The sequence below is a fragment of the Mesoplodon mirus genome (genome assembly GCF_964341445.2).
Source record: "Mesoplodon mirus genome assembly, chromosome: 13".
NCBI classification, from domain to species: Eukaryota; Metazoa; Chordata; class Mammalia; order Artiodactyla; family Ziphiidae; genus Mesoplodon; species Mesoplodon mirus.
In genome coordinates, this window is record NC_138989.1 from 17,940,544 (window position 1) to 17,967,616 (window position 27,073).

The 27,073-nt window shown below is 52.2% G+C and overlaps 1 protein-coding gene across 2 annotated transcripts; it reads right to left on the reverse strand.

Annotated features, from left to right (window-relative positions):
• Nucleotides 1-9,111: 9,111 nt before the first annotated feature.
• Nucleotides 9,112-26,697, reverse strand: SELPLG (selectin P ligand). 2 transcript variants are annotated; one of them, XM_082639931.1, is made up of 2 exons: nucleotides 22,776-26,697; nucleotides 9,112-11,510 (listed from the first exon to the last, which is right to left on the reverse strand). In XM_082639931.1, exon 2 carries the CDS (start codon nucleotides 11,503-11,505, stop codon nucleotides 10,123-10,125), a length of 1,383 nt encoding a protein of 460 aa, XP_082496057.1. In that variant the 5' UTR covers nucleotides 11,506-11,510; nucleotides 22,776-26,697; the 3' UTR covers nucleotides 9,112-10,122. The 2 variants fall into 2 exon arrangements, with proteins under 2 accessions (XP_082496057.1, XP_082496056.1); XM_082639930.1 differs by lacking the exon at nucleotides 22,776-26,697 and adding an exon at nucleotides 15,007-15,115.
• Between the last annotated feature and the right edge of the window lie 376 nt (nucleotides 26,698-27,073).

Consider the following 27,073-nt stretch of genomic DNA (forward strand, 5'->3'; position numbering starts at 1 on the left):
GTGCCCACCGTGCCCCCCCACCCACCCACCGCTGAACAGCCAGGGCCGAGGAGGAGGGAAAACCTCACCCGGACTTGAGTCTCTGCCAGAGTCCTCCCTGGGCTGAGCCTGGGGAGGGCCGCCTGGCCCACCGCAGCCCCCAGCTCCAGCCTCTTGTGGGCTCAGAGCCACTTATAATTATACAGCCCCCAAGGCCACTGGGGCCTGCTCTCCGGGCAAAAATATCCCAAGCCTTTCATGTGGCTGAGAGGCCCAGGCTGCAGCTCCATCACAGCACAGGCCTGGCCTTCGGAGGGACACCCATGGAGCAGAGGCCTCCAGTCAGGGGCTCCAAGGAGGCCGAGTGTATGTGAAACCTCCCCAGGCCTCAGTTTCCCCATCTGTAAACTAGAGATGTTCTTTTATTCCCTAGCTCTTTCCCAAGTGTCTCCATGTGCCAGGAACTGTACCAGGCCCAGAGAGAGCTGTGAATGAGACAGACGCTGATGCACCTCCGCTCGGGCTCTTCCCTCTGCCTGAAGTGCTGCCCTCCAAGGGCCCCCGTGCCTGACCCACCTGCACATCTTGTAGCTCAGTCATCACCACCTCCACCAAGCCCTCCCCGAACCCCAGCCTCTGGGGAGGGAGATCGGCAGCTTTTTCTATGCTCCTGCACCCCCGTTCCCTGCCTAGAGTACACTGGCCTGTAAGGGCCTGTTTCCATGTGCCTCTAGACTGTCAGCTTCTCTGGTCCAGAACGAGGGCTTTTTCTGTCACTGTATCCCCAGCACCAGTGCCTGGAACACAGTAGGTGCTCCGTAAATGCCCCTCCACTGGCTGAATGACTCTAGTCCAACCTGACCATGTTACAGATGGGGAAACTGAGGCCCAGGGAGGGGATTCACTGACATAATTGTGCTCTGTCTCAGGGAGCTCCTATCAGGGGAGACAGTGGAGAAGCAAGTCAGCTGGCAATTCAGAAAGACAACCGAACCCTGCAAAATGCTATCAAGGAGATAAAAAGGCCGAGGAGACAGGAAGTAGCTTGGGAAGAGACAGGGGCAGGTGTCTGGGCAGCTATTTTAGCAATTGTGGTCAGCGCTGGCTTCCTGGAAGAGGTATCAGCACTGACATCTGCAGGATAAGAGGAATCAAGCACTCAAGGAGCAGGAGGAACAGCTTCCTGGGCCAAGGAAACAAACAGCAAATGCAAAGTCCCTGTGGTGGAAAAGGGCTTGGCATGAGGCCTCTTCCAGGGAAACCAGACGGGGTACTGATCGGTTCTCACCAAGGAGTCGTTCAAGCTTGGAAATTGAGAGACCTGCCTTCTTCGCTCTGGGCTCTGCCCCTCAAGCACTGTGTGACCTGGGCCTCAGTTTCCCTTCCTGCACCAGGAAGGGTCAGCAGAGGCTCCTCCAACCTCTCTCTCTGTGATTCTAAGTGAATTTTCCACTTGTTTGCCCACCCCAGCAAACAACCCACCACCACGGGGGGAGAAAAATATCACAGCCACTTTGGAAAACAGTCTGGTGGGTTTTATCAAGTTAACCATGTGCTTCCCAGATGAGAGAAGAAGAAAGCTCTTTTCTCGGTATTTCCCCAAGAGAAATGAAAACACACATTCACACAAAGACAAAAATGTCCATAGTCGTTTTATCCATAATAGCAAAAAAACCTGGCAACTACCCAAATGTCCACCAACAGGAGGATGGATGAACAGACTGTGGTCCATGCAGTGGACACTTTCCCCCCGTGGAAGGAAAAGATGGGAGGTGGACAATTTGGATGAATCTCATAGACACACCAAGCAAAAGAAATGGACCCAGTCGAACCCAGACTGGGTGATTCCATTTACAGGAAGTTCTAGAACAAAGGCAAAACTAAGCTATGGGGACAGAGTCAGAAAAGCAGTTACCCTTGGGGGGTGTTCACTGGAAAAAGACACAAAGGAAACTTCTGGGGCTGCAGACGTACAATGTCTGGGTGGCGGTTATGTGGGCACGTGCACACAGAAAAATCAAGCTGCACACTTCAGATGGTCGTGCTTTACGTAGGTTATGACTCAAAGTTTTCTTTAAAAATTAAGAACACTGCATCTCTCTCTTTTTTGGGGGGCGGGGGGATGCACCAGAGCCAGTAGGATCTTTGGCTTCCTGTGGCCATGGTGGCCTGGCCAGCTGCAAGCTGCCTTGTAAACATTTACATTCCCCAGGGCCCTGTGCAAGGAGCAGCTCCGTGCACCCCACAGGGAGCCATCTCGGAGGGCAGGAATGTAAACACGCACCACCGGCTGCAGACCTGGCCTCGCTCTCCTGCTCTGCCAGATGCCCACGGGGTGCCCTCGGGCGGGCACTCCCCAAGAGCCCCCGCTGCCCATCCCCACCCTCCATCACGAGCAGGAATTGAGATGATTCTTCTGAACTGTCTTTGCAGCACCGTTGGAACTGGGTTGGGGGAGGCTGCCTGTCTTTGAGCAGAGGGGCAAAGTGGGGAGGGCTTGGAGCTGGACTTCAGGGCCCCTAAGTCCCCCAAACACTCAGTACATCGTCTCATGAGTCCCCTGCTCTCTGTCCCCTCACTTTACACTGAGATCGTCTGTCCCGTCTTCCCTCTCTCCCATCTTTCCGCTTCTCCCCTCCTTCCTTTCTTCTTTCCTGTCCTTCCCTTCTCATTCCTCCTTCTCTCTCAGCAAATCTTTATTGAGCACATACTATGTGCCAATCACTGGGGCTACAGCAGAGAACAACACAGATGAAAATCCCTGTCCTCACAGAGCTTGCATTCTAGTGGGACTGGAAAATGATTAAAAAGATAACTTGGGGGCTTCCCTGGTGGCGCAGTGGTTGAGAGTCCGCCTGCCGATGCAGGGGACACAGGTTCGTGCCCCGGTCTGGGAAGATTCCACATGCCGCGGAGTGGCTGGGCCCATGAGCCATGTCCACTGAGCCTGCGCGTCCAGAGCCTGTGCTCTGCAAAGGGAGAGGCCACAGCGGTGAGAGGTCCGCGTACCGCAAAAAAAAAAAAGATAACTTGGTAATTATATACAGTAAGTATGGAAGATGGTGGTAAGGGGTATGGAGGAAAATAAAGCAGGGAAAGGGTAATGTTCAAGCAGAGACCTGAAGGATGTGAGAGAGTGAGTCAGGGAGATGATCAGAGGAAGAGCAGTCCAGGCAGAGGGAAGAGCAAGTGCAAAGGTCCTGGGGTAGGGGGCGCCTGGCATTTTCAAGGCGTGGAAAAGAAGTGTCCAATGAAGCTGGAGCAGAGTGAGTAAGCAGGAGAGTAGGAGGAAGTGAGGTCGGAGGGCAGCAGGGCCAGATAGGGCCTCTGTGGGCATTTGCAGGGGCTTTGGCTCTATGAGTGAAGGCTAACCATGGTTCCCCATGTGTGTGAAACCCTCTCCTCCCCCTGCATCAATCCCCTCTCCTCTTTATCCCCGATGCCACACACACACACGTACCCCTTCTCTTGAGGACCCTCACCAAGAGAGGGCTCTGGGTCCCACCTCTGGGGAGGGGAAGGGGCTCCACATAAAGCCCCTGTGAAGCCCATGCAGATCCCCAGCTCTCCCCTGGCCACTGGCTTCTGACTCAGCTGGGACCAGAAACTTGGCTCCCGGGGCTCCCTAATGAACCAGCTCTCCTGCAGCTGCCATGAGTCAGCCTTCTGCACCTGAGCCCAGGGACAGCCTGACAGAGAGGGTCTTCCACAACCCCCAGATCCATCCACCAGGAGGGACAGGGCCACATGGGGGTGACGGCAAGGAGGCAAAACGCACCCAGGGTGAGCTGAGACCACCTGCCCTTCAGGGACCTCTGGGTTCTGCTGCTTCAGAGCTGGGTGACCTTGGGCTAAGTCATCCCACCACTCTGGGCCTCAGTTCCTTCATCTGTAAAATGGGGGTAACAGTAACACACACTTCCTTGGGTTATTGTGAGAAGGCCATGAGCCTTGGTACCTGGCACTACATACATACGCTAATAATAACAACAGCAACGCAGGTGGCACCTCGGACTGACAATCCCTCTCACAGTGTTGGACAGCAGCGAATACAGAGGTCTGGCACACAGCAGGTGCTCCATAAGTCTCCTGGACGGAAAAGGGCAGAGCAATTACTCACCGCAGCCCTCACCCACCAGCAGGCCAGCCGGCGAGGAGGCCCCCATCCTCGGAGGGGTGAGCCCAGAGGGCCAGGCTGGCTCCTGCACCTGCCCCGCAGCCGGGGCCCTGAGTGCGTGTAGCGGATTGATCTCTCCTGGGTAGGGTCCGACCTCCCCGGGGCACACGCAGGCGCTGGCCATGGGGGAAGGGCCCCTGACAGCTGGAAACATCTGGTTTGAATTGTCGGTTGGAAGCACCAACCAGGCAGCCAAGGAATTTGTGAGCTAATTTTAGGCCAAAAGACGGCGAGCTCAGCAGGGTGGGGGTTGCTAGGCAAACCACAGGGGCTCGGGGGACAGGCCTGGGGGGATGTGGAGGCCCCACAGTTCCCCTCAGAGGATCCACGACTGCCCCATAGCCAGGGACTATCCCTCCAGGGTAGGCCCCAGCTGGGCCCCTGCAGTGTGCCAGCCATGTCAGAGTCGTACGAACAGCAAGGACTGTTCTCCCCATTTCTCAGGTGTGGAAGCTAAGGCTCCAAGAGGTTAGAGTTGCCCAACATCCAGCAACTTGTAAACAGCAGAGCGGGGATCCGAGCCCAGTCTGCCTGACTCTGCGCCTCAAACCTAAGCTTCCCTTGATTTCTGCCAGTCACATGGCCTTTCTTCCATTCTCACACCCTCGCCAACCTTCCTTGCCCATTTGTTCATTCAGTAAATGTTTCCTGAACCCCTGCTGTGTGCCAGGCACTGTGCAGTGAAAAGCAGAGAGTGAACGTGAGGGACAGAGGGCCCCGCCCCTGCACAGCAAAAATCCATATATCAATAACGTCTCTCCAGATGGTCACCTGTACCTGGAAGGGGAAAATGGAGGTGTCCTCAAGAAAAACTGGGGGCAGGGATGCAGAGAGGGCCCCTCTGAAGAGGTGACATTCAAGCTGAGACGTAAAGGATGAGAAGATGCCAGTCACGCAGACATTTGGGAAGAGGATACCAGGCAGAGGAATAGCAAGTGCAAAGGTCCTGGGGCAGGAGCATATGAGGAAGAAAGAACAAGAAGTCTCATGGGGCCGGAGCAGAGTGTAAATGAGAGGTGACAGCTTTCCTGCACTCATCCAGCCAACATGTTTGTCAATAGGTGATATGGGGGTCCAAGCAGGGCAGGAGTCGTGTTCCAGGAGCTTCCGCAGGTGGAATTAGGTACCCCACTGTCCTACAGATTCACTTGTATCCAGTGATTTGCTGAGGGGCCACTGAAACTCTGGGGGAAATCCCTTGAAGCCTGTCCCTCTAGGGGGCCTGGAGGCCAGACACAAGGCAGAACAACAGGGTCTCCTGGAAGGACTTCCCCAAGGGAGGGGGCGGCCCAGAAGCAGTGCTGAGACAGGAGAGGACCTTGATTCATCTGCCCATGCTCCGCCCCCCCGCAGGGTTCATGTGCCCGGGAAAGAGACTAGCCTTTGCCCCTTTGGTTCTCCAGTCTCCTGCCCTGGGCCTGTTCCTCTCTCCTTCCTTCCTAGGAGAACAGTTCCAAGGCTGTCCCCCTGCCAGGCTCAGCGACAGCATCCTTATTTTGCCAGCCTCAGGCATGGGGCACTGGCTCTGCGGGCCCCCCAAGTGGCAAGAGCCTGGGCATCTAGGGCTACAGCCTTCCAGCCACCAAAATGACGCTCAACAACCAAGTTCATGGCCACACAGAGGCCCCTCTGGGTTTCCAGAAACTTCTGAGAAGGGGAGCTCCGTGGGCCTCTCACTGCCGAGTGGGAAAAGCAAGCTTTCTCCACCTCAGCACCACTGACATTCGGACAAGACACTTCTTTGCTGTGTGGGGCCGTCCTGTGCACTGCAGGATGTTTAGCAGGGTCCCTGACCACCTGCTAGATGCCAGCAATGTTCCTCCAAGTAGTGACAATCAAAAGTATCTCCAGACATTGCCAGATGTCCCCTGGGGTGGCGAAGTCACCCCCAGGTGAGGACCACAAGCTCAGAGCCTTCCTGTGTGGGCATTAATAGCTAAAGAGCAATGGCTTTACTCACTAGCTGGGGAGACCCGGGACCCCCAGACTTCCTAAACACTTACAGTTTTGTTCCGTACATTGAAAAATATTAGGAAAACACAGAAAAGTTGAAAGAAGCAAATAAAATTCACCTATAATCCCACACTCGATGGCTAATCTCTCAATAATTTGGTGTACCTCCTTCCAGTCTTTTTTCTGCATTTTATAATCCTAATAGCTATGTTTTATGGAGCACTTACCCCTTCCCAGGCATCGGGTAAGGCTTGGCTGAGTGGCAGGTGGGGGTGGGATACGGAGGGAGGGTTTGGGGAGCCTTTGCCCAGATCAGCTGCCAGATGAACCACCCGCAGGGCTGGCAGCCCCCCCTCCAAAGGGACAAGGGACTGGAGTAAACTTAGCATGCCACCTCCTGACCCCCATTTCCTGTCTACCCTCCTTCCTTCCCTGCGCCAGAGCTGAAGTCAGCAGAGTCTGGTTTCTTAGCAGTGCGACCTGCTAGAGCCAATGGTCCAGCTTTCTGAACCTCAGCTTCCATAGCAGTAAAGTGGGATAATAATTGTCCCAACATCACAGGTTGTTGTGAGGCCCGAATACGATCAGGCAGATAAAGCATTTGGCGTGGGGCTGGGCATGGACTGAGTGCCCAGTAAATTCCAGCTCCTTGTCCCAGCCATCTCTCTCTGTCCTGGGTTCCAGCTCTGCTGTGTCATTGCTCTCTGCAAGCTGGGTTCGGCTTTGTCACTCTCCCGAGTCCCAATGCCTTCCCTCAGCTACCAGGAGCCACAAAGGGTGACTGACGGGGGACTTCCAGATGCCAGTACAGGTCTGCAGGGGTGGGAGTTTGGGGCATGGAATTCTCCCAGAACCCCGCTGTGATCTCAAGGATAGCGTAACTTAGTGGTAAGAACGTGGTTTTCTAATACAGGTCTGGGTTCCAATCTCAGATCCTCATGTAAGACCTGGGACAGGTGACTTCACCTCTCTGAGCCTCAGTTTCCTCTTCTGTAAAATGGGGAGAATCCTAGTTCCTCCTTCCTAGGCTGTTTGAGGGGATTCATGGAGATGTGGCAGATTCTCATGCTCAGTGGACGGATGGGGAGATTCAGGGGGTGATGTTCAAGGGCAAGGGGAGGTCTGGACAAGGGGAAGGACACACTGGCAGCCTATACCAGTTTCTGAGAGCCAGCTGTCAAATTTTCAGAATTTTGTGAGTCAGTTGTTTCACAGTTAAATTACATTATATTAAAAGCCAAGGTCCTCAATACTCAAAACTCATCACTTCTTCATGATTTTACTACATCCTACTATTACCTACCCTGTTGGCATTATTTACCTTTTTGTATCATCTACCATATAAATGGTTGGTTTCTCAAAAGCAGCCATGGGAGCATCTACAGCAAGGAAATTGGCAAGTACTGCAAACCATACCTTGGGCACCAATCCACCCAAGGAGCCAGTTGTTAAATATATACCAGCACTCCACTGGGTTTGGAGCCTCGTCCTGTTTGAACCATCCCTCCTTCATCCTCAGAGCCTGGACCAACGGAGCTCCAGGCTGCCATTGGCTCCAACAGCTGGTGTCGGGCGCCCCCTGGTGGCTGCTTCAAGCACCCACCATCCCTGCTGCTGACAAATCCTGCACCTTGAAGAGAGGGCGGCAGAGGGGTGGTCCTCTTCCAGCAGAGATGGAGAATCGACGTCCTGGAGCAGAGGCGCTCCGGGAGCCCTCAGGAGAACGCGGAGACCTGCTCCCTGCCCAGATGGACGGGGAAGCAAGACCCCAGAGGGACTGCCCAAATGTGCCCCCAAGTCCTTCAGCCTCTGGGTCCCCACCGCCGTGATGTGGAGCTCCCCCCTGACTTTTCTGATCACTGCCAAAGGCCAGGTGAACTCCTGTTGTTCCCTTAGGAACCGGCCTTCTGCAGGGTCAGCTGTTCCCGCCCACGGTAGATAACCCTCTCCACCAGCGCCCCTGCCAAAGCACCTTGAACACAACTTCCTGTGTATCACACTTGTTCTAGAGGTTCAGAGGTGGGGTGGGGGAGGGTAGAAGCAGACAATTCTCCACTCATCCCTGATCTGTCCCCCACGGTCCTGACGCTTTTCGTGTTCCTCCTGCCTTTCCCCAGTCTCTCCTGTTCCCCCAACCTGCCTCTCCGAGCTGCAGCCAATACCTCTCAGATTCAACATTTTCTCTGAACTCTCTCTGCAGGTTATGCCCTGGAGTGGAGGGGTCCTGCATTCCCAAAGAGGCCCCTGGAGGTATTTTTCTAGAAGAGAAAAAGTCCCCTGAGATGAATGTATTAGAAGGTACAAGTGTGTGTGTGTGTGTGTGTGTGTTGTCCTTCTCCCTGTACAAAAATGACTAAAAGGCATTGGGAAGCAAAAATCAAGAGTTTGAATCCCAGCTCAACCACTGTCAGGAAGTAAGCCAGGCTCTTCACTTCTCTTAAGCCTTTGGCTTCCTGATCTGACCCTCAGTGTCCACGTGGGTTTCAGTGCTTAAATAGGGCCACCCACTGTCCTGATTGCTGGAGCTGAAAGTCTTATATCCCATAATATAGGACTTTCAGTGCTAAAATCAGGGCAGTCTCAAACAAACCGGGACATCTGGTCACTCTACACTTAAGTCGGGGACAAGCTAACTTATAGAGCCTAACCCAGCCTGCTGCCTGTTTGTAAACAAAGTTTCAATAGAATTCAGCCAAACCCATTCATTTATGACACAGAGTCCATCGCTGCATTCATGCCATGACGACAGAGTCGAGAAGTTGCAACAGAGACCACGCAGCCTGCCAAACCTGAGATATTTATGGTCTGGCCCTTTAAGAAAAAGTTTACTGGCCCCCAACTCTACATGACAAGTGGTCAGTTGTAGGAAGGCCTTGTAGGGTGTAGCCAGGCTCCCCCTGTGAGGAGGGGCCGCTGGGTGTTAACGGGAGATGGGCCCCATGTGGAACAGAGGGGTCAGGGTGGGCTTCTGGGGAGGATGGCACTGATGTTTAGAGGGGTATCTGGCTGAGATCTGCGGGGGGAACCAAATTCTGTAGGCTTGAACTGGGTCACAGGAGGCACTGAAAAAAGTGGTTCCCGAGGCCAGCACCCTCTGCCCTCCAACAGCCTGAACCCCGCCTCCCAGCTGCCCAAGGGTACAGCAAGATGCCCCCTGAAGTAACCGCAACAGCCCGTGCAGGGGTCTTCCTGAGGGGCCTGGGGCTGGGCGTGAACAGCAAAGGGCCAACTCCCCACCTGAAGGAGGCACCTTGGTACCTTGAAGCATTCGTTCAGCCATCGCTTGTTTACCAAACATTTACTGAGTGTCTGTGCTCTCCCGCGCCCCGAGCTGGGCCCTGGGAGACTTCGGTGAACAAGGCAGAGCCCACCCTAAAACAAGGCCACAGAGGGAGGCGAGGGAGGGTGGGACGGGGGTCACTCTGTCACCAGATGGAAGTTCATTTGTCCACAAAGTCCCAAAGAAGCCCATAGTCTTGGGTTTTCCAAGCCTGCCCAGCCCTCACCCTGGGCTCCTGGGAGAGATACCCCAAACGGGAAGTGACAGGAAATGAACTCAGGAATGGCATACTCCCCCCCAAAAGTGCCCCCTTCCTGTGCAGAGACCATGGCCACCAGAAGAAAGTGGCAGTGGGGGTATGGGCAGGGAACCCTGAGTCCTCCTGGGCACATGGGGATGAGATTCCAGCAGCCGTGGGAGGCATTAGAGGGGGCCAAGAACACATGGGAGAAAAAAAAAAAAAAAAAAAAGAACACATGGGAGGCAGGGAGGTGGAGGCGGCCTCTCCAGCCTCCACTGGGGGCTCCGTTTGCCAGGCCTGCTTTGGTGCCTGGACCTTGGCTGCTCTCAGTCCTGTGTAGGGCGGCCAGGGTTCCCACCCTAAACATTCCCATCCCCAGGGGGGCTCCAAGGAAGCCTGGACCCATGGCATAGAGCCTGGGTATGGGCGGTGGCCCAGCAGGCTGTGGAGGCCGCTTGGGGGGCTGTCCTGCTCAGGCAGCCGGGCTGGGAGCTAAGGGAGGAAGCTGTGCAGGGTGAGGTCATCCCCCTCGCGGTCCTCCCCAGACCCCGCCTTCAGGCCCTGACTCTTGGCCTTGGGCAGGCCCCCGTTAGCCATGGCAGGTGGCCCCTCGCCCCCCTCGGGCAGCAGGGACGAGATGCAGACCATCTCGGTGGGGGAGTAATTGCGCACGGGGTACAGGTGGTTCTTGCGGGACAGGCGGATGGCCAGCACCACGGTGCATACGAGGAAGATGGTGGCCACCAGGGCCAGGATGAGGATGGCCAGAAGACACTGCTTCACCGAGCTGGGGTCAAGCAGGCCCTCTGTGGGGCTTGGGGCCATGGAGCTCCAGGGGAAAAGACTCTGACCATTTTTCCAGTTGTAGATCAATTTATCAGATGAATTGCCAACTGCCACAATGGTGCTCTTGGGAGGATCAGAGGGCACAGCAAGGGCTGTGGTTAGGCCCCTTGTGGTAGCAGGTCTTGTGGGCAGGGTCTTCACAGTGGCTGGATCTGTGGGCAGGGCCCCTGTGGTAGTGGGCTCCATGGAAAGAACTGCTGTGGCGGCCAGTTCAGTGGACAGAGCCTCTATGACTGTGGGTTCCATGAACAGGACCTCTGTGGCAGTGGATTCTGTGGACAGGGGCTCTGTGGCAGTGAGTTCTGTGGACAGAGCCTCCGTGGCAGTGGATTCTGTGGACGGGGCCTCCGTGGCAGTGGGTTCTGTGGTCAGGGCCTCCGTGGCAGTGGATTCTGTGGATAGGGCCTCTGTGGCAGTGGGTTCTGTGGACAGGGCCCCTGTGGACATGACCTCCATGGCTGTGCGTTCTGTGGCTGGTGCCATTGTGCTTGCTGGCTCCGTGGGCAGGGTCTCTGTGGACAGAGCCTCTGTGGCTGCAGGTTCTGTGGCCAGTGCCACTCTGCCTGCTGGCCCTGTGGACAGGGCATCCACTGCAGCTGATTCTGTAGATGGATCCTCCATGACGGGAGGGATTACAGTGGCTGGTTCTTTGGTCAGAGTGACCCGTATGACCAGTTCCATGCTCAGATTCCCAGTGGCTGCCCCTCCTGCATCCAGGACAGCAGGGTCCCTTGTGGCCACCTCCAGAGTGATTGGCTCAGGTGTTAAAGGCCCTGCAGACTCTCTCTGCTCCAATGTTCCCATCACAGGCAGAAGCTTGGGGGCCTCGGTGCTATAGTTAAGCATTTCTGGAGGGTCCGTCTGCATGTCATAGTCATATATGTCGGAGTCGTCCTCATCCACTTCTCTCCGGCCACGGACAAGCAGGGGGCCTGGGGCCTCCTTGGCTCCATCCTCCCAGGTCTCCCACAGCTGGAGGCTGCTGCCAGGGCCCAGCAGGGCCAGAAGCAGTAGGAGTTTCAGAAACATGGCACCTGGAGGGGGATACGGACAGAGGGATGTCAGGATAGCTGTACCCCTGAACCTGCCAAGCACCCTCAACGGCCACAGCTGGGAGCTCATCTGGCCTGGGGCATCCTTGTGATCCAGCACATGCCTGGTGCACAGAAGACCCTCAGCAAATAGCAGCTATTATTACTAATCAACATCAATGAATCCATCTGGCGGGTAGCCCTTTAACTCCCTCTACATGGTGCATAGAAATGTGTTTGCCTCCTTATTCTTTTTTATTAAAACTTTTTATTTGTGGGCAAGACAATCTATTGGGGTGCAGAAAGATAATATTAGATCTTCTAGTTATATTAACTTTTATGTCACTTCTTAATTTCTATTTTTGTATACATTTATAATATATCATGGATGCAGTGGTACTTTATACAATTAATAAATAGATCAATGTTCCTATATTGTCCACTGATGGGGTCTGTGAGCAAGAGTTTGGTGGCTGCAGGTTTGCAGGATAAAGCTGTTCATTTGGCCCTTTGAGGCTTCTCAGAGTCTGATCCTGACTCCTCTCTCCACATCGTTCTGTTCCACTTTCCCTTATCTTGGCTCCCATCCCACACAGCCCTGTCCTGTCCCTCAGATTCTCAGATTTCTCATCCTTTATTGGTGTCTTGCCTTGGCCCAGTTCCCTTTGGCCGGGTTCTCACTTACATGATGGGAATGACAGCACCTATCCAGAGACTATTGTGAGGATAACATGAGGTGATATCTGCAAAGCCCTTAGCACTTTGCTCCCATCTCCAGCTCCCACAAAGGGCAGCTACTTCAGTTCTTTCAGTAAATCTATCCCATAAGTCCTCAAGGACCCAGAGCCATCAACTGCTCTATCTGGGGCCAGGAGATAAACTCAAATCTTTTCTGAAGAGGCTATCCTCAGCGAGTTGACAGTCATCTCATTTGCCTGTGAGTAGGGAGGGCCACTGTCCATCCTGGTATCACCCCTCAGCCTCCCGAACAGGTAGCCAGAAAGGGCAGTGCCTTTCCCTTTGGACATCTCATTGATCTTTCTACTTGGCCTTGTGAACGCTCATGCCTTCTGGATTTCCCTCTCTCCCCTTACACTCCCCTGGCACTGGCTGGTATCTGTGGGATTCAAAATCTTGCAGCTGAGACTCCTGTGGTGACCAACAGCTGTGTCCTGGGGCAGGATTCATATATCACTCGATTCCCTGACATAGCACCCTTCAGCAATATGCAGTCCCAGGCACAGTGTCTGGGGCAGAGCCTGGATAATTTCCAGTACCTTTCCTTGTTTGTTTTCTTAATTGGAGTATAGTTGATTTAAATGTTGTGTTAGTTTCAGGTGTACAGCAAGGTGATTCAGATATACATATATTGATACATATATCTATTCTTTTTCAAATTCTTTTCCATTTATTCAATACCTTTCCTTGCACTTCATGTAATTCGGGGCAGAGAGCAATTGTTCATCATTCTTCGAGTGACTGTAACTCACTCACGGATCCCTCAGCTTCTAGGCTCAATCCAACCTCTCACGTTAGTTAGAATTATGATGGTTTCTAAAATGCCAGTCTGATTTTATCTTAAAATCATTTCTTAAACCAATCTTGATGATATTTGCACCAGACACATCTGGCTCTCACAGTTGTCCTCACTTTACTGAGGAGGGATGAGGCTCAGAGAGGTAGAGCAACTTGCCCAAAGCCACACAGCTGCCGAGTGGCAGAGATCAGATTCAAAGCCAGCGAGGACTCAGGAAGGCTTTGTGGAGAGACCTGATCTAGTTGGAGGGGCAGAAGGAGCAAAGGCTTGGAAAACAGCTTAGCTTGATGGGTTTGTGGCTGCTACTGGGGACCCAGCTGGGGAATGGAGGGCAAAGTAAGACTAAGGCGGACCTTGAAGGCCATATCATCCAGAAGGGTCAGCCCCCTCTGTACTGGGTGCTATGAAGGGCACAAGATTGAGGGCACAGATTGTGGGGTCTAACAAAATGATGTTCAGGTCCCAGCTCTGTCCATTACAAGAGGAATGACTTTGACCCAGATCTTTGCCTTTCTGAGCCTCAGTTTTATCTGTAAAATGGGAACAACAAACACTACCCATCTCACAGGGCTGTTGGGAGAATGCAATGAGATGAGGGATTCAAAAGTTCCAGGCTCACAGTAGGTGCTTAATAAGTGTGTTATACACACACACACACACACACACACACACACACACTCTTTGCCTCTGAACTTGCCTTTGGGAGGTAGACTGTTTTGCACAGGGGGTCGAGTTCCTTCTTGGGGGAAGAGAATATGGCCTAACCTTGCCCCACTTTCCTGCAGGTGGGGGACTTTAGGAATAAGCCACCAGCTCTGGGACATATTTCATAACTATGAAGACTCACACCCACCACCCCCACTTGGGCAGTTCTCGGTTCCTGGAAGGCAGAGCCCTCAGTCACTTCCTGGAAGCAGAGAGGGAGAAACAAAAACAGAAGACGCAACCCACCAGTTCCTGTGTCGGGGAGGTAACTAGGCGAGTCACGGAGGCTGGGAGGGTACTATGGAAGGGACCAGGTTGTGTTCCCCAATGTGGGCTCTCCCCATGCACCCATCCCCACAGTCCCCTGCACACAGAGGCAGCCTGGGGTGGAGGAGAGACCACTTAGCCGCTGTGTAACCTGAGCAGATCGCTTCACCAAGTCTGAGCCTCAGTTTCCTCATCTGTAAAATGGGCGATACCATCTCAAAGATGAGAATGGAATGATGCAGCAGGGAAGATCCCCAGATGCTGGCATCCAGCAGGGGGCGCTGTGGACAGAGGCGCAGAGGAGAGGGGGGCCTCCAACTCAGGGAGAGTACAGAGATGGCGACCTCCCTACCTCCCTACACTAGGGAAGCAGTTAGGGAAGCTGCAAAGACCTGTGTGAGAGCAGAGACCTCCCCGCCTGCTTGGGATGCAACCGTGAGCACTGGGAAAACCAGCATCTCCCTGCCTGGGCCTGTCGAAGGCGACCAGCTTATCCCAGACATCCGCAGTGTTAGCACTGAAAATCCCTCGTCCCAGTCAGTCTCAGGCAATCCAGGTGCCTAGTACCTGCCACACTGTGGGCTTCAAGGGGAAGGGACCAGGGACACAGCAGCCTCTAGCCAGGCCGTGGCTGGGCAGGCTTCAGCCCATGTGACTGAAACCCACATGGCTCCCAGAGGCTCTGTGGCTCCAAAGAGCCACGCAGGCAACAAGGAGAGGAGCAGAGTGTAAGCGCTGTGTACGGCAGGTAGGATAATCACTTTAAGCTTTGCTAAAACACATTTATGATGCGTTATAAAACCCCCACTGCGGATGGATCATTTCATCATCTCATCATCTGCGGGCCTCATTCATCTTCACTCCAGCACTGGCTGCTATGGTTCCCATTACACAGATTAGGGAAGCAAGGCTCAGGGCAGTGAAGTCACTTCCTTCAGGCCCCACCTTTCACCTCTTCTCTCCTCTGATGGCAGGAAAACAGTCACTTACCACAGGAGTGGGGTGGGCAGGGCTCAGAGAGAGGGGCAAGGAGATGCCACATCCTATTTTTCTTGTTGCTTGCTTAACGGAGGAGGTCAGACACTGCCCGTTTCGTCTTCACCCGAAACCAGGGTGCTTCTGCCCCAAGCCCCACCCAGGCTGTGTGGAGGAGCGAGCTGCCAGGGGCCACACCCCAGCTCTGGAGACCGCGCCACATGGCTGCCCTGGACCACTCAGGAAAGGTGCTTGTAGGACTCAAGAAGCTTGGGACCTCCCATTTGGAATCCTGAATCCCAGGAGTCCCAGCGTTCAAGAGCTTGAAATCTCAGGATCCAAAAGACGGAACCTCTCAGGGTGTGGGTTAAGCAGCCTCGAGAGAGGGGATCCAGCGGAGGCCCAGGTGTCGCCCCAGATCGCAGCACAGGTCTGAGTCCTGCTGCACTGGACATGTAACCCAGCAGGACCCTGTGGGGCCTTCCCAGGACAGACCCCTCCCCCATCTCCTCTGCTTTAGCTCCTTCCTGAAGTACCTAGATAACAGTATCTGATGCACATTTCCTGAGTTGTTTTACAGATGCTAAAACCCCCACCAGATGGAAGAAATTAACTACTTGATGACCCCAGACCTGGCACATGAGGATTGATAATGTTAACCCCTGTGATGCCACCCTGTTACCTCACCATCAACCAATCAGGGAATTGTGCACGAGCTGATCACAGTCCCTGGAACTCCCCTCCCTCACCTGGCGTTTAAAACTGCTTTGCTAAAACTCATCGGGGAGCTTGGGCTTTTTGAGCGCTAGCTGTCCTGGACTCCTTGTCTGGCGCCCTGCAATAAACACTGCACTTTCCTTCACCACAACCTGGTGTCAGTAGATCGGCTTTACTGCACACAAGCGAGCAGACCCCAGTTTTGGTTTAGTAACAGACAGGACCTGGCCCAGCTCAGGATCAAATCCAGTAACAAACCAGATCCAGTCCCAGCTCTGTCGCTTACAAGCTGTGTGATCTTGGGCAACTGAACACACCTCTCTGAGCCACAGGTTCTTCACTTGGAGCACAAGATACCAGTAGCGCCTACACTTTGTGGGATTGTTATGTGTTGAAGCGAGCTGATCCAGGTTGAGCGTTTAGCGCAAAGTAAGTGCTCAATAAAGGCCAGGTGTTGTCATTGTCATTCTGCATGTAAGGCCACATCCCTGAAAAATCTACAACCTTGGGACAGCTTTGACACACTTCTGACCTTGTCAGTCAGAGAGAGCTGGGGCCGGGAGTCCCAGAAACCTGTCTCCACAGTACGTCCTGGGTGCCATACACAGCTCTGGCCTCCTCTGGTTTGTGTATCACGTGTAGACAATGTGCTGGACACTGTTCTGAGAGCTCTGCATGAACCATTAGCTCACTTGGGCCCCACAGCCTCCTCGTATTAACCCCACATGAAAGATGGGGAAACTGAGGTCCACTTGGTGCTTAAAGTCACATGGCCAGTAAGAGAAGGAGCAGGAACTTCAACCTGGTTGGTCTTGCTCCAGAGCCCACCTCATAGTCACAGCTCTGTACCACCTGTGAACATGACCTGGCCATTCCCCGGAGCCGAAGCAAATGCTGCCTCCTCCAAGAAGCCTTCCCAGATTGCCCAGGCATCATTAGTCCGGTTGTTTAAACCTTTTTAAAAAAATGTTTGTTTACTTTCAAAACATTCATTCCCATCAGCTCATAAACACTAAGAGGACAGGAACCACAGACACCTTACGGCTCACGCTACACACCCAGGGCTTAGCAGACGGGCAGGTGCTTGGTGGGCGCTGTGACATTGGCCCACTGGAGCACAGGCACTGTGGCTGCCCTACCGCCCCCACCAGACCACAAGTCTCCACAGGATCCCTGGCCCTCACAGGCCTGGCGTCCTGGGGGCTCATTAAAGGCGAGTTGCAGGAGTGGACACAGGAGTGAGTCAGGGCAACAGGCATACAGCTGCACAGGACGTGCCATCTGCAGGATTTTGGCCTCACATTTCGCATCCTGCACTTCCCAACCTTTTCTAATCAATTACCCCAGCCCCATCAAGGAGCCTTTCCCGACATTACTTTTCCTAATTACCACCCGCCCCCATGAAATTTTAAGACTGCAGATATATCTGTTGAATGTTCTGTGACCCTTTACAGGGACACAAACCATAGTGATAGCTAAGATTTCTTTTGCCTTCCCTCCCACCCTCCAAAAAACCTAACTCTCAACTGTCGTACCCAAATTTGCTGGCCTGGTACAGGGGAAGTGAGGTCCTTTCACAAATGAATTCACTGAGACTTACACCTGGTTTTAGTATAACAACTGACAATTTTCAGAGGATATCTGTCTGTCTGTAGACAGATGGACCAACACACAGACACACACCAGCCATCTGTAACAGAGAAGAACAAGCCTGACTCCATCTTGTATTTCTGTCTTTAAAAGATGGGGAATGTTTCAACTATCCCTAAAGAAAGTTCTCCGGGGTGCATGTTGGATAAGTGGTCTGATTACAGCTATGAACCCATGAGTAAGAGGAAGATAATATTTTATTGTAACAGTGTGTGGCCACAGTACCTGTCAGGATCTAAGGAATGGTGGCCCTTGAATGGCTCTCTAAATTACAATACAATCCTGAAATTAGAGCTATTCTGTGAAGAAGCAGGGGAGAATGATAAGATCCCCTGCATGCAAGCATTTGTGTTATTCCATCAGGATGAGAAAAAGTCAGACAGCTGTCGCCTTACGGTATAAAGGCTTGAAAAGAAACCCAAGGCAAGAGCTGTCACACAGGAAGAAAAGGAAGGGAACAAGAATGAGGATACATTGCTCCAAACCTTAAACGCTCCCCTGGCTGAGCTGGGTCCCAGCCACTCCAGCCACTATGCCAGTACCTCCACCTCTTCCACTGCCTCCCATTCTTCTTGCTCCAGCCCCAATTCCCAACCCCGGGGCTCAGGTAGTAGTCAGACTGGCTCCCTCTCCTTATAGGGATCAATTATTTTCCTGGGCACAGGGACCTCGTCTGGTATCACCATCTAAGACCCAACAGGGCACCCAATTTGGACTGGGAGCCATCCCAGAGCATGGCAATTATCCCATAGGGTGCGTAAATGAAAATGGCCAGCTGGCTGGGTTTCTATGGATGCACAGTCCCTTGTCAACCTTGGACTTGTTTAATTGGACAATCCTCCTTATAGGGAGAATCCTTTCCGAATGACAGAATTGTTTGCTTCCATTTTTGCCACCCATCACCCTTCCTGGACAGACATACACATTCTTCTCAACATGATCCTTACAGGAGATGAAAGGAGAATGGTCACTGATAAGGCCAGGGAAGAAGCGTACCAGCTCCACTTAATGGACCCAAATGGTACACCCAAAGCCCACCTGGCAGCACCCACAGTTGAACCAAACTGGGATCCTCAGTGAGGCAGCAATGCCCTTATTAGAGCATTGCCCTAAGTGCATCTTGGCAGGGCTTCGAAGAGGGGTCCCAAAACAAAAGAGTTTGAAAATATTCAAGAAATTCAGCACAAATCGAATGAAGACCACTCTGAATTTTTTGAAAGGATTTATCAGACCTACAGACATTATACTGATGCCAATCCCAAGGGCCCTAAAAATACTAGAAAGGTAAACATGAACTTTATCGGCCAAAGTGCCCCAGACATCAGGAGAAAGTTACAAAAATTAGATGGTACATTTGGAATGAGTCTTTCTCAGTTGGTAGACTTTGCTTTTAAGGTATTCAACAGCAGAGAACACAAACAGAAAAAGAAGGCACAAGGTGAAATGTACTTTTCTAACTGTTGCATTGGATTCCTGGAAGACAGGAGGCTCTGAGAAAGATAAGCCAGCACTAGGTAAAGAACAATGCACTTATTGTAAAGAGAAAGGACACTGAGAAAGAGAATGCCTGAAATTAAAGAACAAGAGGGCTAAAGACATGGAAGCAATGTAAATGTCCAACAACAGATGAATAGATAAAGAAGATGTGGTATATATATATAATGGAATACTACTCAGCCATAAAAAGAACCAAGTAATACTATTTGCAGCAACATGGATGGAACTATAGATTATCATACTAAGTGAAGTAAGCCAGAGAAGGACAAATATCATATATCATTTATTTGTGGAATCTCAAAAAAAAGATACAAAATAACTTATTTACAAAACAGAAATAGACCCACAGACATAGAAAACAAATTTATGGTTACCAAAGGGGAAAGGGGTGGGGGAGGGATAAATTAAGAGTTTGGGATTAACATATTCACACTACTATATATAAAATAGATAAACAACAAGAACCTATTGTATAGCACAGGGAACTATACTCACTAATTTGTAATAACATATAAGGGAAAAGAATCTGAAAAAGAATAGATATAAATATATGTATAACTGAATCACTGTGTTGTATACCTGAAACTAACACAACATTGTAAATCAACTATACTTCAATTTAAAAAAATTTTTTTTAAAAAGGAGGGCTAAAAAAGGAAAGGAGTGGGGCCTCTCAGATTAGGTAGAGAGGGAAGAATGTTTAGATGAAGAATGAAGAGGCCCAGGGGCTCCTCTGGATTTATGACACTCAATTCAAATATCCCCACAGGAGCCCCGGGTAAAATTGACAGTGGGAAGCAAACTGATTGACTTTCTGGTAGACACAGGGGCAACGTATCCCATGCTAAACACTAAGTTGGCACAGAGAACATCCCAGTCTACTCCAGTCACTGGGGTATCAGGGGAAGTACAGAGCCGACCATTTTCAAACCACTGGAGTGTCAATTAGGAAATCTGATATTAAAACGTAGTTTCGGGGCTTCCCTGGTGGCGCGGTGGTTGAGAGTCCGCCTGCCGATGCAGGGGACACGGGTTCATGCCCCGGTCCGGGAAGATCCCACATGCCGCGGAGCGGCTGGGCCCGTGAGCCATGGCCGCTGAGCCTGAGCGTCCGGAGCCTGTGCTCCGCAGCGGGAGAGGCCACAACAGTGAGAGGCCCGCGTGCCGCAAAAACAAACAAACAAAAAACAGTTTCTTGTACATGCCTGAATGCCCTATCCCCCACCTGGGCCAAGACTGCCTCTGTAAACTAAATGCTCAAGTGACTTTTTCACCAGGACAACTTGATATCAGAGTCCCACCAGAACATGCTTTAACACCTACAGAGGGCTCTCCTAGAAAACTCAGAAAAACAGACAGAACTTGATCCCCCTGAGGTCTACAGAAAGGTAAGATGAGAAGTGGGGGCTGATGGTGCCCCAGGAAAGGCAAATTATTCCTCAATTTGGATTGCCTAACACCAAAGTGACAATGGGCTTGCTTTTGTCTACAAGTATAACCCAACAAGTATCATATTGATTGTAAACTACTCATTTACCTTGGGATAGGGCCTTGCCAGTTGCCCTGTGACAGATTAGAGCGGCTCCCAGAAGCAAGCTTAAATTAAGCCCTTTTGAAATATTGGATGGTAGGCCATTACAGGTGTCTGCCCAGGCAGGAGAATCTGTAGCCGATAGGTCTGCAGACTTGGACTTGCAAGCCATCAGAAGATCTTAAGCTGCTGTTAAGATCCTACCAGCCTCCTACCAGATAGGTAACAATGACTTTACTCCCCCATTTCACTTGTACTTGTTGGAAAGGAAATGCTTTAATAAAGCGAACTGTGTGGCCAACAGGGGACACATGCAACGACAGCTCAGGGCAGAGCAGCCTAGGTGCCCTCATCCCAAGTGCTGGAGTTTCTATATATGTTCAAGTGCTTGTCTAAGTGTTGTGACAGGGCCATGAAAAGGGGGAGCAGTGTCCTCATAACACAAACTGCTTATACCCAGCCTAGGACTCGGGAATACTTCCAGTTCCAAGTTGATAAATTCCATTCCACCATCACCCCCTCCTTGCCCCCCTTCAGCAGGAAATAGCCAGAGGGGTCATCACCCCTTATCCCGCAAGATTGTGGAATGGACATTGACAGTAGGGAATTGTAACAGAGAAGAACAAGCCTGACTCCATGTTGGATCTATTCCTTTAGCTCTAACCTTTGTGCTCTGTTGCCTCTGCTTGGTCCTACTGGCTCTGCACCTTTGTAAAAGAATGTCACCTATAGCTTGAAATATTCCCGGGCTTGACCTTTAAAGGTATAACACTTTTCCACTCTATTAGAGATTTAAAAGTTGCAGAACAGAAAATAACAATTGTCCTGTTGGAGGTTTACAGGAACGTTGCGACCAGAACTATGTGGACAGTTGCAAGAACAAAGGATTCCAGCACCAAGAAGTTTGCAACAACCAGCCACACCCCCTCCCCTTTTAGTATACAAGAAGCCTGAATTCTAGCTCAGGTAAGAAGGTTCTTTGGGACACTAGTGGGCCATCTTCTCGGTCTGCTGGCTTTCCAAATAAAGTTGCTATTCCTTGCTCCAACACCTTGTCTCTTGATTTAGTGGCCTGTCCTGCAGCAAGAAGTACAACAGGTAACAATCGAATTTCCTTCTAGCCAGAGGCCACCCCCACTGTCTTCCTGCTCCAGCTCAGCAAAGGAGACTGAGAGACAGAGGCCTTGGGTCTTTGTGGGCTCCATGAGAGTCCTGCGGCCAGATGGGGCCACCACAAGTCCAAGCTCGGCCACCTCCCAGCCATGCTGCCATGGGCTGCTGCTTCCCCGCTCTGAGCCTTGGTTTTCTCATTTGTAAAAAGGGGGCAGGATTCTCAGATGATTCCCCGGCCCCTCTGAAGGCCTAGGTTCCCAGGGAGTGCTCAGCCTGGCATCCCAGCCCATTCCATTGAGTTTCAATCTCCCCTGTCTGCCGGCCAAGCCCAGTGAGGGAGGCATCGACCATGTAGGGTGTGGCCTGCCCGGAGGCTGGGGAGCCACCTCCTGAGGAAAAAAGAATTCTAGGAGACCAGAGCCTGCCGGCCCTGATCCTTGTCTATGGGTGTGTGTGTGTGTGTGTGTGTAAGGGGACACTGCTTTAGTTACGAGCCCCCCACCATTCTCTTTTATGCCCCTAAAGCACCCCAGATACAAAAGTAATGAGTATTCTAATCATTATTATTTTCTCCTTTGCTAGCAGTAGTATCTTAATACTAATATTTTAATAATTTGCTGTGGACAAGCATCACTTTCTCAATCCTATAAGAATGTGAAGAACACACTTTGGAAACACTTTTTTTTTTTTTTTTTTTTTTTTTTTGTACGCGGGCCTCTCACTGCTGTGGCCTCTCCCGCTGCAGAGCACAGGCTCCGGACGCGCAGGCTCAGCGGCCATGGCTCACGGGTCCAGCCGCTCCGCTGCATGTGGGATCCTCCCGGACGGGGGCACGAACCCGTGTCCCCTGCATCGGCAGGCGGACTCTCAACCACTGCGCAACCAGGGAAGCCCTGGAAACACTATTTTTATGGATCCATAGCCTGAGCAAATCCCTTCACCTCTCATGAAAGAAGGAGTAGGATGATTTTTAGGGACATGCTCCTGATTTCCCCAGTTTTTTTAATTCAGAGTAGCCCCCAAGCCGGCAGCTGCTGGCAAACCTGACAGGAAAGGCAGGGTGGAAGTGAGGGGAGCAGGATCCGGAAGAGACAGCAGAATAAGGCTACCAACTCCAGGCAGACCTCAATCCCGAGTGCCCAGGGCTTTGGGGTGTCCTTTCCAGGGGCTGCAGCTCAGGCTCTGCCCGGGGCTCCCCCCCAACCCGCCCTTGGCTGTCTCCCTGGAGACCCTGCCACCCAGCCACTCCCTGTGGTTTTTGCAAGCTGGCACTTACCGTGCTCAGCAGAGCATGAGATGGCTGCCTCGTGGGCCCAGGAGAAGCGGCGTCTCTGCTTTAGCGATAAGGACCCAGCCCGTGCTGCCAAGCACGGCTGTGGCACCTCTGCCGTGGTCTCAGACCGCTCCAACCCCCAACGGCCGTGTGTAAAAGAAGGAAGCAAAAGTGTGGTTACTCAAGGCCACGTGACGGCCCACACCTCCTTGTTTGTTGCAGCTCTGGGGACGTTGATCAAGCTTGGGTGGGTAGTAGGAGAAAGGGCTCTGCTGAGCCCAAGGTCACTCTTGGGTTCCTGTAACCACGGAAACACCTAGAACCACATGGAAACTTACAGGGGAGGGGTAGTTGGTAGGGGAGGGGGGCGGCCCAAGCTGAGAAATGCCGCAGCACTACTCCACGGGGGTGGAGTGTGGAGGTGAGAGGGCACCCGTCCTGGAAGGTAGGGAGTGACCAGATGCAAAGGAGGATGGTGGGGAAGCCAGCAAGTAAACAAGTAAACAGACATTTAGGACACAGTGTAGTCACGTCACCCCGGGGTGAACCAGGGAGGGGCCCCTAACCCACCCTGGGTCAGGGGGGAGTTGTCAGGAGACTCTTCCAAGGAGAAGTGGCCCTTGAGCTGACAAGTAGGGGTGGGCTAGGGGTGGGCTGGGCGGGCAGCCCAGGGGGAAAGCAGCGGCCCAAGGAGAGCACAGAGCAGAAGCCAAGGCTGGGAGGCCTGAGAACGCACAGACTCTCAAGGAAGCCAAGGAGGAAGGGCTGTCTCCCAGGGTCTGGCCAGTGGCTTTGTACAAGGTGTGGCTCAGGACACATGCAGAGAGAGGTTCACATCCTGCCTTGCACACAGGTTGTTTTAAACTGAAAATCAGAGCCCCAGTGGGTTGTCCACATGACAGAACCTTGATCACTTTAGGAAGCTACAGCTGGAAGGGGCCCAAAACTCAGTCTGTACAGACAGGGAAACTGAAGTCCCCAAAGAGGAAGGGAGACACTCAGAGCTTCCCGCTCCTCCCCGGGAAGAGCCAGCCCTCAGGGGCAGGGGCTGAGAAACTCTGAAAGCCTTACCCAGGAGAGGAAGGCCACTCCTCTCATCTCCGATCATAAGCATTCCAGGTACGTCTCTTCTAGCCTGGGTTCAAAAGCACTTTGGGGGCGGGACAGTCTCTCTGCTAGGATCTGACCTGGATGTCCACCCCGAATCCCAGCGCATCCTGAACCACAGCCCGTCACCAGACCCACAGGTGTGAAGCCGAGGGCAAGATCCCTAAGATGCAGCGGTCAAGGAGAGCGAGCGGACCAGGAGTCAGGGACCTGTGTGACCCTGGGGTGACTTCCCCCCATCCAGGTCCCAGTTCTCTATCTATAAAATAGGAAACCTCCAAAGACGGCAGGTTCTCCAAGAACTGGGGAGGATGCTGATGGCCAAGTCAGAGGGGCACGAGGGCGGCTCTGACAGGAACTTCCAGTGGGCCAATCGCCCACCTGTCGGGGTGGAGAGGGGAACAGTCATGACTTTGCAGCAGGCAAGACCCAGTGAGAGTCCAGCTCTGGGCTGACAGTCTACACAGAGAGTGACTGACCATCCCGGCCTGCCTGGGACTGAGCGGGCTCCTGGGATACGGGACTTCCAGTGCTAAAACTGGGTCAGCTCCAGGCAAAGTGGGATGAGTTGGTTGTCCTAGAGCAGGGTCCAGCCCCTCCCAGGCCATAGGGCCAGGGGACCTGGTCATTTGTTCTATTCTGAATGGGGTATCAGAGGCTGGTTAGCTTCACCTGCGGCACTGGGGTGGGGTACTGGCCAGGGGGTCCAGAGCAAGCAGATGCAGAGCCCCGCATCTCCCAGATGCCTCCTTTCCTCCCTGACCCCCATGCAGCTACAAGCTGCTTCTCAGAAGATTTGAGCACAGCTTGGGGAAAAGTTAATTCTGCCACTGTCCAGCCCCCAGTCCCTTATGCCCCTGTGAGCTGTGAGAACCATCCAGGAGCAGTGCCCTGGAAGGGACCACTCTCAAGACCAGGGGCCTCGTAACTGGCCTTTTACAAGCTGCGTGACCTAGGCAAGTCACTTTTCTGGAGCCTCAGTTTCCTCACCTGCAAAGCCTCGTAATACAAACGCTTAACATTTCCTTGGCCTCTGCTATGCGCCAGACGCCATGCATCTATCCTCTTGTAGGCTCACAGCAGCCTTTGGAGGTGAGGATGCTGAGGCTCAGAGCGAGGCTGTGCCTTGCTCAAGGTCACACAGAGTCAGCGGCAGAGTCCAGGGAGCAAGAAAAAAGCCCCCAACCTCCACCCCTGGCCTGGGACCGTGCTGGCTGAGTATTTGAGCGCTGGTGAATCTTCTCTATACCAGCAAGTGCTCTATGTAAGGGGGAAGGCAATAACTTAGCAGCAGGTAAAGCTATGTCAAGGGAAGACTTGTGCCGCTAAATCTGCCTTGTAGAGGAGGAAATATTGCTAAGAGGATGCTGGTTCTTGGCGCCTGTGCCGAGACCATAAAAGCACAGCACACCTCGTGGCACATAAACACCTGTAAGATGCAAGCATTCAAAGTGAGCAGGTTTCCACTTCCACAAGAGGAACCCAGAAAAGTACTCCAGAATGCCTTCAGAGATTGAAGCAATGATATTTCACCTAAGAAATAGTGGGAAGAAACATTCAAGTCCCATGCAGTGGAAAGCCTGTCCCTTAATGGGATAAGACGCAGGTGTTAAAGTCACATTTATGCTGAATGCTTGTAAAGCACTCACACCTTGTTAGGTGTAAAAGCAGGGTATAAGAAGGTATAAACACCATACTTCAGGGGATGGACTTAGAGGATGGACTGAAAAAAAAAGCTTACAGTGCCCTGTAAGCATGACAGTGGCCCTTTCTTTCTATTTTCCTTTTCTATAATTTTAAATAGAAAAATGTATATAATGATGTATATGTCAGCTTTATTATCAGGAAACAGATTTTAAATTCTACGAGGACTTTACAGACACCCTACATTTCAGGATGGCTAGACAATCTGCTGCTTTTGTCTGTTTCTATCCTTATGGGGTCTTTGGGGGACAGCACCTCCCACCCCCTAAGCTTGTGTTTTTCGGGGCTGCCAGCCACGGTTTCCCAATGCCCCCTGGCCACAGCGATGGGACCAATGATATCACTTCTCCAAATGCTCCTCAGCCTGACTATGGAAGATCTCCATGGAAGATTCTCTGGAGGGGTTTAGGAACCTGCTCATATCACAGACTAAACTCTCAGAGAACAACGCATTCCCTTGAATAGAATCAGGGTGCTTTTTCTGTAAAGAGCCAGAGAGCACATCTTTTCAGCTTTGTGGATCTTGTCAATAACTATTCAAGTCTGCAGTTGTAACATGGAAACAGCCATGGTCCATATGTCAATGAATGAGCATGGCTGTGTCCCAACAAAATTTTATTTACAAAAACAGGTGGAATTCATTTACAAAAACAGGTGAATTTGTCCCACAGGCTGCAGTTTGCTGACTCCTGACCTAGAAAAATGGGAGTCACTGGCTATGAGGAGAACCAGATTGGAAAAGGGACCCACCTGGTCCCCACTGATGGGCAGAAAGAGACACTGGTCCCCTTAAGACTACACTGCTGGCTTTCTCAGTACAGGGCAAATTTATTGAGCCCTGACAAGCGCCGGGCACTGGGATAAGCCACAAGCAGGACACACACTGTCCTTGTCCTCTTGGGGCCTTCAGGTTAGTGGTCAGACCAAAAGCTACCAGGTAGGGCCACTGAATGCAGCCGGGTAGAAAACACAGCCCTAACAATCAGGAGAATTGGGTCCTTGCTTCACATTTTCTATGTGGCTTTAGGGAATTCTCTTGAGCTCTCTGAGGGTGGATCATCTGGAAAATGGAGATTTGAAGGCTTAGTGCAAAACAACGGAAGGACTCAGTTAAGGCCTGAGAGTAAACAGGTGGGGCTGCCAATATAGGCAGAGGCCAACTACCTTACCTCTTTGACTCCCTGAGTCCATTTACCCTAAAACTCAAGAGCAAAACCTGCCATAGGGTTCAGGATGCCATTCCTCAATGAATAAGAGCAGAGGCCCCTTCTTTGCTCCAAGTGCAGGAACTCTCTCCCTATGCAGGATTCAATGGCTCCCCATTGTTTTTAGAATAAAGACTCAAATCACCAGCATGGCTGGCAATGCCTAACCACCCCCCTCACCCCTGGCCTCATCTCATTCACATGCCCCCTTGTTCTCTGCTCCGGCTCTTTTTTAGCTCCTTTTATGTTTCCCCCACTGACACAGGGTCTCTGCATGCGCAGTTC

Excerpts from the sequence above, each read along its gene's own strand:
- SELPLG (XM_082639930.1), bottom strand. The coding sequence starts at position 15,058 with ATGTGGCATCTCCTTGCCCCTCTCTCTGAGCCCTGCCCACCCCACTCC. Across the intron at positions 11,511-15,006 it reads CTGCCCACCCCACTCCTGTG|GTGCCATGTTTCTGAAACTC; the intron begins GTAAGTGACTGT and ends ATCCCCCTCCAG.